This window comes from Acartia tonsa, chromosome 1, assembly GCF_053477335.1.
Source record: "Acartia tonsa isolate MP-2025a chromosome 1, ASM5347733v1, whole genome shotgun sequence".
In the NCBI taxonomy this organism is placed as follows: Eukaryota; Metazoa; Arthropoda; class Copepoda; order Calanoida; family Acartiidae; genus Acartia; species Acartia tonsa.
In genome coordinates this window covers 29,102,074-29,112,712 of record NC_137260.1, presented here as the reverse complement: position 1 = coordinate 29,112,712, position 10,639 = coordinate 29,102,074, and the positions used below count along the sequence as shown (strand labels likewise).

At 36.5% G+C, this 10,639-nt stretch overlaps 1 protein-coding gene across 1 annotated transcript; it reads left to right on the top strand.

Annotated features, from left to right (window-relative positions):
* Positions 1-549: 549 nt before the first annotated feature.
* Positions 550-3,445, top strand: LOC145332798 (transcription and mRNA export factor ENY2-1-like). The gene is made up of 5 exons (XM_080177861.1): positions 550-668; positions 1,512-1,557; positions 1,995-2,066; positions 2,251-2,278; positions 2,714-3,445. Exons 1-5 carry the CDS (start codon positions 571-573, stop codon positions 2,782-2,784), a joined length of 315 nt encoding a protein of 104 aa, XP_080033987.1. The 5' UTR covers positions 550-570; the 3' UTR covers positions 2,785-3,445.
* Positions 3,446-10,639: the final 7,194 nt, after the last annotated feature.

The window sequence follows — 10,639 nt, the reverse complement described above, 5'->3', positions numbered from 1 at the left end:
TGATGTAAATTTAAATGTATGACAATAAACCATGTGTCTAATATGAGCAGTTGGAATAGCTTTCTATTTTTACACTGGGAACAATGACAAAATAAAATTAGTTGTTCCATGGTTACCATATTAGAAACAGTTAAACTTGACATTGGAAAATATTACAAACTATACATATATTTTACCACGCAAAATATGTTTTACAGAACTTAGTTTTCCGTATACTAGTTGTTTGTCTGTCTCTCTGTAAAACTTGATTTTCTCTTATTGTTTTGTTATTTAGAGATTTTAAAAGTTTACAGGGTATTAATTCCACAGCTAAAAGACCACACACAAGTAAAATGTTGATGTTATAATTTTATGTCCGTCTGTCCGTAGCGGAAAGTAAAGTCCTAAAATGTAAGTTTGTCCTTAAACAGTAATCTGTATTTCAGCAATTTTGCAACAAATTCATAATCTACCTATTAAGTTTTGACACTTTGGAATTGTGTTCGGTTTTCCTGACGTCCGAAAACGGAGATTAGTTTTTATAGTTGTTGTCATCCTTGTTACAGATACAAGAACAATCAATTGTATAAAATGGGACGTCATCGTCGATCACGTGAGAAAGAGTTGGATGAAGGAGAAGAACAGCTGAATCAAATGCTCGCGGAAACTGGCCGCAAGGATGAACTCAAGTAAGTTTTTTCTTTACTACTCCAGATAAACATGGTATAAATATGGGTACACCAACAAACTAAATATAGGGGGCATACATTCTTGTGCAACAAAATAACTGTGAGACAAACCGTTTAGGGGACAAATGTGGTAGGTGGACAAACGTACTTGGAGGACATCTCTTTAGTAAAATCCTCAAGGATTTTTAAAATTAACCAACTTAAATATACGAAAACATTACAATGTTGAGGATGAAATCCACTTACAGTAACAACACAGCGGTACATAAATCAAAGCCGAATTCTATTTCTTGAATAACGTTGTCCACAGGCCAATGCCACAGGCAGAATTTCATAAATTCGGCAACAGTTTATCCAAAGTTTATTCCGGCTACCCAACAGAAGATTTCGAACCCGATACAACCTTGCAAAGCAATAATCAACCCTTACCTAAAGGGTTTGCTTAATCTGAATGCCCCCCTATAGAGTTTGATATTTGATTATTTTTGTATGAGTCTAGTAAGGATAATATACTCATAGTTCGACTACAATAAAACAATCTTTATCTAGCTTAACCTATATACCTGATAGATATGATGCTAGATAGATGTAATGTCATTATTCAAACTTTTGTGCTATGAAAATATTTATTTATTGCGATGTTTATACACAGTTTTCACAGTTATTAAAATGAAAAATTTCAAACAGGGAATGATTTAGTTATACAATTTGAATTTTTTTTTGTTGTTGGAAATTTCCTATAATATTATACTAAACATCAAGTATCGAACCGTTTTTAATGCCTCGGAAATGAATCAGATTTGTTGCCATACTGCCGAATAAATCAAGAAAATAATATTTAAGGGAAATGTTATTGGCAAAGTTAGAAGAATGTGGCTGGAGAGATCAGGTTAAATTTTAATCACCAACTTAAAATAACAATTCCTGCTTTTATTTGCACACAATTTTGACAATGAGGCTACTCTATAACAAGTGTACGTCTCTAAAATCTTTATGTCTAACGGATGGTCACTCGAAGATTAGGAATACATTCCTATTATAGATTTTCGATGCTTTTTTCTCCTAGTGCCTAATACCTGCGATGGTAAAAATCCTATGTGGCCTACTATACACCTGCGGTACTCTAATAAACCCAAAGAAACCTAAACAAGCTGGACTTAAAGCAACAAACAAACAAAAAATATAAAACCACCGCTTGCACATATATTTTTAATTATTTTCAAAACAAGCGAAGAAGGGTTTTATTACCGATTTGAACCAAAAAAAACTTATCAGAAGCTTTGATATTTGACATCAGTAGTTGAAAGATTTTGAATTAATAACTAGGTGAAGCTGGTAATCAAAGATATTGTGAAAGAACGAGGAATTGATAAAATAACTATTGAGGATTTAGTTCAGGTGCAGTTCAAACCCTTTTCTTTCATTGTGAATTAAGGAGAAAAATATATTTTTCAAATTGATTTATTCCTGTATTTGGAAATACTGTATTATAAGAATATAAAAATCATTTTAAAAATATAATGTAGATAAAAATGAAGATTTTAAGAGAAAACGGTTAAATAAACAATGTACTTTAATTTAGGAAACAGCACCTCATGCCAGCCAGCTAGGTAAGATTAGTTCAATTGCATATTTTACCAATAATCAAGGATCACAAAAATCATAAGTAGCGAATCTCATAAATATAAAGTAAGAAAAAGAGCCAAGAAGAAGAAAGGGAAAATGAAAATAACTTACGCACTTAATGAATTGCAGAGCAGATTCAAATGTATTATTAACTTGGCAGAGTGTATCTCATAAAAATACATTTTCTGTTATTCAGAGATGTAGTTATAGACCGACGGACCAAGTGATTTATAGAGCGTATATCTTTATCACAAGTATAAACTAGCAACCCCCCTAAGGATGATTTTTTCACCAATAATAAAAGAAATGACAAAAAATCGATTCCAAACCAAAATGGAATTACTCTTATATTTTTAATTTTACTACTTGCGGAAAGCTGTCTATAATACGATGCGATAAATAACATTTACGTTTTTTAGTTCCTGACAAAGTTCGAATGGAAATGTTGGATGAAGTTAAAAGATTTCTAGAGAGTCAAGATGAAGATTAACTCATAGGAAATATTTGTCAAAAAAAATCTGCAAAACTATTATTTTTTAAATACTATAGATCTATACTTTAAATACTTTTAACCAAAACAACAAAGAATGATAAATTGTAACTTTCCACGGAATTGCATGAACATAACTTTGAGATTTAACTCGACGTTTTAGTTATTATTAAGAAAGCTTTATGTGATTTTAAGAAAAATAATGTTTTGTTAAAAAACTTTAGAAGTGCATTTTAACTTCGTTTTTAAATTCAATCAAAATAAAAAAGAATGCAAGTCGAGAATTAACCATACCCTTTTTAAAAAAAAATATTATTAAAATGTTGGGGTAGATTAGTTTTTGCTAGGCCTAACCCTAGGCCAAATTACCAGTAAAAAACGAAAAACTACTTTGCCTCTTATTTGTATTGTATTTTAAAAGTTAGTTTGTAAATAATCCTAAATTTTCAATATAAATATTTAGAGAAAAAATCGTAAAAAATCGATAAATTTCATTTTAAATCTTATAAAATTGTACTATTTAATAACTTTGTCAATACAATATGTATTGTCAAAAATAATGATATATTGAATGTATATTAACTTATATTTTTTTTGTTCGCAATATATATTTTTCTGGAAAATTTTAGGGTTAAATATAACAAATAAATCTTTTATAAAATAGACTAGTTTATTATGTGCTAAAATTTTTGTTTGTTTTGGTTTTGATAAGCAATACCTAATGTCAAAAATGCAAGTGGCAAACAAATAATCTATTCTTAAGGATTATCTTAAGGTTACATTGCATTGAATGGAAGGCTGAGTTTAGAAAATTCTGTTTAGATTGTTATTACACTTTCTATCCTAATACCCCGTGGCTATAGTAACCATCAATGGAGCAGAATATATATGGATTATATAACAGGAGAAAAATTGTCGTCAATGTATGGTTGCAATATCCCCCACGCATTTATTTGTCAGGCCGTTTATCCAGTCGGAGGAAAGAGAATGGGGTAAAGAAGGGGGATATGGGAGATTTTAGCCCGCTACAGAGTTCACTTTATCATAGTATATGAAAATCTGGTGTAAGATACAAGTAATTTTACATCCATTTAACCATCCGAAATAAACATATGAAATATTTCAAATAAATGTTTAGGGACAATCTATTACCAATATAATAGATAGGTTCTCTTTAAAACACCCTTTGATTCGTATAGCAATTTCATAGATCTTTTGCTTCAAATAAATCTACATATTTTAAATTTATCTTGCGAGAAAGCTTACACAATTAGACATAACTGTCCTTGTTATTTTGGAAACAAATTTTCCAATGAAATTTAATTTCCACGTTAGCTGTCAATGACCCAACAAAGAAACTGATTTAAAGCAGATGAGTAGAAATTTTCAATCTTGTTTTTAACAGTGTAGCTACTATACAAATTACATTGTCTGTCTGCACAGAGAGAAATGTTATTCCTCTGTTAAATAAGCATGGCCTAGCCAAAAATTTCGGCATTGCTGTTGGTAGCATATGGTTTCTATGAAGAAAATTTCATTTGGTTTGCTTCTATTAATAAATGGTAAATTCAATATTTTAATTTTAAATTTTAATTAATTATCAAAGAATTATGATAGTTGCATGTTGAGTCTAAGACAGATTATGAGAATACATAAATGTAGAAGAGTTCACAGATAAATGTAGCTGAAATCGAACCTTTCATATAACATTCAAAAACTACTAGTGGCAGGAATAGGCCCTGTAGCGTTAGAGCTACCCCTAGAAGTATATGGTAAAAAAACTATCACCATCCCCTTATTTATAGAACGTATTAGGGGGGGGGGGGTCGCTGCTCGACAGGCACTTTAAGGGAAAACACCCAAAATAACTGTTGAGAAGGAGATATGTTCACTCTACTACTGCTATATCATAATTTTCAAACAAAGATTTCATTTTCGGGTTAAAGTCTTTGTTTCACTTTCACTCATTTTCTTCAGTTCCTGTTTGTATCTTGCAGCAGAAACAACTTGATACATGTATACAATATACGAATATAGTAGGCATTTTAGGTGCACTCATATAGTTTTATAAAAAAAAAACAATTATTATCTTATAAGCAAATATTTTTTATATTTTATAGTGTATGTTCTTAATAATTGTTCTTAAATTAACCTGCCTGTAAATTATGGCTTGAAACTTAACTAAGCTTTATTATATAGGCTTCATTATAAAATGTGTAATGTCAAAACAGAAATAAACAATTTTTCTAGTCTCGCTTTATTAAAAGTGATTAGGATCTTTGTCTGAAAATTATCTCAGAAAAATCTAATATAAGTAAAGGACATAAAATTAGTACTTAACAAATGGATTTAAAAGAAAATAAGATTTTACATTCATCATTATTTAATACTCATATTTGCGGAAACTTTTGTTTAATGATATTTTCCATTTTTTAACATTTACAAAACAGCCTGCTTTATTGCATCAAGATCCATGACAGATCTATATAGGAAATAAATGTCTATGTATGAGCTCAAGTTTTCCAAGCGATAAATATTTAAAACTCATAGTGCTCCAATAATCCGTAATAAACTCTCATTGACCAGAACGATAAGACCCATTATTTTACTGTAAGAAGAATAAGTTCATTTTTTTTATTTCATGTTGCTATTTGAATTAATTATATTGAAGTATTAAATTTCTATCCACAAAACAGAAAATTTAAATTTATAATATAGTAAATAAAAGAAAACTTAGTTTTGAAATAACTTGATACTAGCGATTCGTGTGTAATGTGGTCACATATTGAACTAAAATTAAATAGTTAACTGTCTTAACCTCTTTTCGAGGAAGCTTTGTGTTTATCAAGTTCGAAATTAAATTCCTTATCATTAACCAAAAACAAAGCGCAAATGTCGTCTTTTAGGGCTTTCCTTTCATAATGTGGCGCGGCATAGAGTGTTTGTTTATTTTGGATGCGCACGTTCTTTACTTTTGAATGAGATATGAGAGTGTGAAGATTTCGGAGAACAAAATTGGGCCTATCATTGGTCTCATTGTGTGTGAACGACCCTAGTATATCAGGGATTTGAAACCATAAGAGCTTCAGGTAGAATTTGTTAATTTGATTAAGAAGTATGGTGTATAGGACGATTATATGTAGTTTTAAAAAGGCTTTAGCCAGCTAAGCATGAAACTTAATTATGTTTAATATATGTTTTAGTAATTTTTATGTGCCTTATTGTTGCATTTAACAATGATTTATTAAACCAAATAATTTTCCTTTAAAGCCAAAGTTTCCAAAGATTTTTACTGTAGAGAAAAATGATTTTTAAAAAGCAAATAAGATTACGTGGTTATAAATAACTGGAATTATGAACTAATTGATATTGTAATTTCAGGTCTTTGAAATAATTTCATCAATAAATCTATATTCAAACCTGCTGTTGAAACTTGATGGTTCCTGGTATTGGGGGTTTGTATGTTCGCCAACTGATCTCGTGAACTTCCCGCTAATTCGGAAGTCAAGCTCAACCAAAGTGTCATGGTTGAGACAATTTCAAAGTATCTGATGAATAGGCGTTAGCATTCATCAAGAGATCAATAGCATCCAGTGAATTATTGATGCAATAAACTGTGACAATTTTTCTGTGAAATAAGTACCTAGTGAATCAATATGCCACTAACCAAAAAGCAGAAAATTGAGCGAGCTATCGCTATTGGCAGTGAAAGGCTAGAAGTTTTTGATGAACAGTTAAAAGTGTTTTATGACAATCTAAAAGCCTGCCAAAGTTTTAATTCATGTGAAAATGTGACTGTAAAATCAATTCGTGACATTTTTAGTGAGGTCAAGGACCAATCTGACCTAATAAAAAGTCTAAAACCTGCCGTGGAGACTAGTGAGCTGCGCGAGTTCAAGCGTGATTTGGATGAAGCTAGTGAGCAGAAAACTGTTGCAGATAAAGTTTATGCGTCGTTGGAGCAGTGTACAAAAATTCTGTACTGGCTTGACAATGATTCAGATGACGCGAGGTCAAGCACTGTCGCCAGGAACCTTGACGTCATTGAGAAGGTGAAGATGGACATGGGAGTGCTTAAAATTTCCGTGGAGTTGCGCCAAGAAGTACGTGATATGTACCGAAGGCTTAGAGAGATGGAACGTCGTTCATCTAATCTGGATGAGAGTGGGACACCTGCCATGCTCTCCAGAAGTATGTCTGCTGTGGATATTCGGAGTTCCAACCCGCAGTATGGGCGCTGGGACAACAGTTTGTTGCCGTCGTTCGACGGTACTGACACGGATTACCCAAACTTTAAACAGGTCTTTAAGGATCTATGCTCTGGTTATGGATTTGCTGACCAGAGGTTAAGTCTGATGTTGTGTATGGAGAAGGTGATAACCAACCCGGAACTACGCAAGCAAGTGTCAGCGATTAGAGATCATAATGAACAATGGGCGTTTCTTGATCAGATGTTTTTATCAAACACTCGCCGGTTCATGAGGATTTTAACTAAGTTGAACAAGATGAAACCTGTGGATAAACCTGTGGACGTGGTTAGCGCAATTGCTACCTTCAAGAGCATGATGCAGGAGGTAGAAGCCATCGTTGGTTCTGCAGCTAAGGATTACAACCACCTAACTCTTATTCATATTTTTAAAGACAAGTGCCCTGAAAATTTGAAAGACAAGATTATGATGGAGCTAGGTAGCATGAACCAACCAAACATCCCGAAGATTGTAGAACTGCTGGAGAGGACCAGGGGTGCCATGTTGGCTGGTGATATGTCCTATGACAATGGCGCCGGCAAGAGAAATCGTGACAGAGCTGCCGCCGCGCAAGTATCTGGCCGCAACGACAATAAGAATGGAAAGGCTGGAAAGGACAAGGCTTCCAAGTGGAACAGTGCATGTCCTGTGGAGAGCTGCAAGGAGAAACACCCGATTTTCCGTTGCCTCACGTTTAAGAAGATGGACGTGGTTGACCGAAAGAAAGTTGTCCAGCAGAAGAAATTATGTGAACTTTGCCTATGTGACGGCCATACTGCTGACAAATGTAATAAATCGGATAAGCTTGGTGTTTGTGGTACCAATAATTGCGACAGATACCATTCCAGGTTACTCCATGAGGCTAGTGCTGGTGTGAATACAGTTTACAAGTCAAGTTCTGCACCCAGCCCCTGTACCTTCTTACTTCAGTTAGTTCCTGTTGTAGCACCTGGCGGCGGCACCTGCCACGCCACGGTAATGTTTGACTCCGGGGCAAATTTGCCACTTGTGTCTGAGAAGTTATCCAACAAGTTGAAGCTGAAATCTACTGGCAGATATACAACTATTTCTGTAGCTGATGGCAGTGAGTCTTCCTGCCGCAACGTTGTGTTTTATCTGAAGGATAGGGACGGCAATCTGAGGGAGTTTGAGGCAGCTGTCATGCCTACCCTCGGCGGGGCCAACGAGATGCGCTCGGTCCACCCCGAAACTGCCGCCGAGATATTTAAAATGCCGCCAGAAAGGTTTACATATATTAGTGGAGGCTTAGATATCATCATTGGAAATACACATCCTGACGTGTTTCCTTCAACCTACCAGAAAGTGGGCCAGTCTATGTTGTGGCGAACCATTTTTGGTAGTGGTTTTATCTGTACGAGTGCTGATGGTGGAGCTGGAGATCAAAAGTCGGCTTATAAGGCTGTCAGTGTCAGTGGAGGCACTTTGCCAGACTTTCTGACGTCTGAATCGTTTGGCGTACAGCCGCAGGCACTTTGTCCAGGATGTACTGCTTGTCAAGAGTGCAAGGCTATGGCCGACGGCACTACCTGGGACCAGCGTGAGAGGCAGAGGATAATTGAGGCAGGTTTAACACTAGACTTGCAGTCCAACAAGTGGACAGGTCAATATGCTTATATTGAAGATCCTCACACTTTACCTTACAATGAGAGTTTAGCCCGCAAAATTGCTGAAAAGGATCGTGCCAGGATGGTCAAGGAAGGTACCTATGGAATGTATGTGGAGGTATTCAACGACGCCATAAGAAGAGGCGTTTTTCAAAAAGCCACGCCTGAAGAATTGCAGTATGAAGGACCTAAGTCTTGTTCATCAATAGTGGTTGCTTTCAAGGAGGATTCAAGTTCCACACCCATGCGATTGTGTGCAAATAGTTCTCTGACGTTCAAGGGTACCAGTTTTAATAACATAATGCTGGGAGGCCCGCCGCCAATGCAGAAGATATTTTATCATTTGATGCTTTTCCGCGGTTACAAGGTTGGTATAACCGCGGATATCTCCAAGTTTTATAACTCCATCCTGGCCACAGAGTTCGACAGCCAGATGAAGAGAGTTTTATTTTCCCCGACGCCAGATGGTCCACTTGAAATTTACCTGACCAAAGTTGTAAATTTCGGCGAGTTAGCTGCGGGAAATTTGGCAGTTACAGCCCTGAAGTTGACGTCCCGCCTGTTCGGCGGAAAGAGTGAAGCAGAGGTCAAGGAGATGTATGGAGAGGGACAAATAAACGGTAGTGAAATTGTTGCTAAACCTGAATTATGGAAGGAGCCACAAATACCTACCTACCCTGATGAGGAATTCAAGTTACCTCAGATTCCAGTTGCAGTCAAGCTTGAGAAGCACAGCTTCATAGATGACGTTATTTCGGGAGCAGGATCGAAGCCAGAAGCCAAGGAGATGATGAAAGAGGCCGACAGGATTATCGGTAAAGGTAGTTTTTCCTTCAAACAAGTCATTTATTCTGGAGATGATTGCCAGCCTACCAAGGTTCTCGGGCTGATATGGAAGCCAGCCACCGATGTGTTGTCCATCGCCACAAGAGTCAACCAAGATGGTAAAGTCAAGGGAAGGAAGGTGAAAGAGGATGCTGATCTGTACAACCTCCAGGACGCCTTGGACGAGAATCTGACAAAGAAGATGGTCCACAGGTTCGCCGCCCAAACCTTCGACCCGATCGGGCTTTGCAGCCCTATTCTGTTGAGAATTAAACTTGTCCTGCGGAAAACATGTTTGCTGAATTTGGGCTGGCAAGATTTCATTCCAAAAAGTCTACGGGATGAACTTGTTCAGTCGCTGGAGGACAGAGCTGAGGTCGCTAAATTGGAGTTTGACCGTTGTGTGGTCCCGGATGAACCAACTGGCCTTCCATCCTTGATGATGTTTTCGGATGGGTCATCAGAGGCTTATGCATCTAATGCGTATTTGAGGTGGCCAACTAGACAAGGATTTGAAACGTTTCTGCTAGCCACTAAGTCAAGAGTTGCGCCGGTCAAGTGTGAGTCAATTCCACGCCTTGAGTTGATGGGATGCCAAATGTCCACAAGGTTGGCAAAGTCCGTCAGAGATGCCCTGCCCTTTGATATTATCAGAGTGATGTACTTTACTGATTCATCGTGTGTTTTATCACAAATAGTTTCCAACAGTGCTATGCTGAACACATTTAATTCTCATCGTATTGGAGAAATTCAATCTGCAACCAACAAGGATGACTGGAGGTGGGTCCCGGGGACGCAAAACGTTGCAGATTTGGGCACCAGAAGCACCTGCAAGGTATCAGATTTGGGACCAGGTTCCAGGTACAGATTGGGCCCAGAATGGTTGCGCCAGGATGAAAGTGCGTGGCCGGTGAAAACTGCCGAAGAAGTCAAGCAGGTTTTACCCCCAGAGGAGTTGAATACCAAAATGGTTAAGTTATGTTCAATGAAAGTTGCCGGAGAAGCCGCTGAAGATGTCTTTAGGTTTAAGCACAGGAGATCATTTGGACAGGCCAAACGTATTATGGCAGCTGTCCTGCAAGTTGCGAACACCTGGTTGAAGAAGCTAAAGAGCAGACAAGAAAGTAAGACTACAGCCGCTGGTAGTCATGTAGCAGC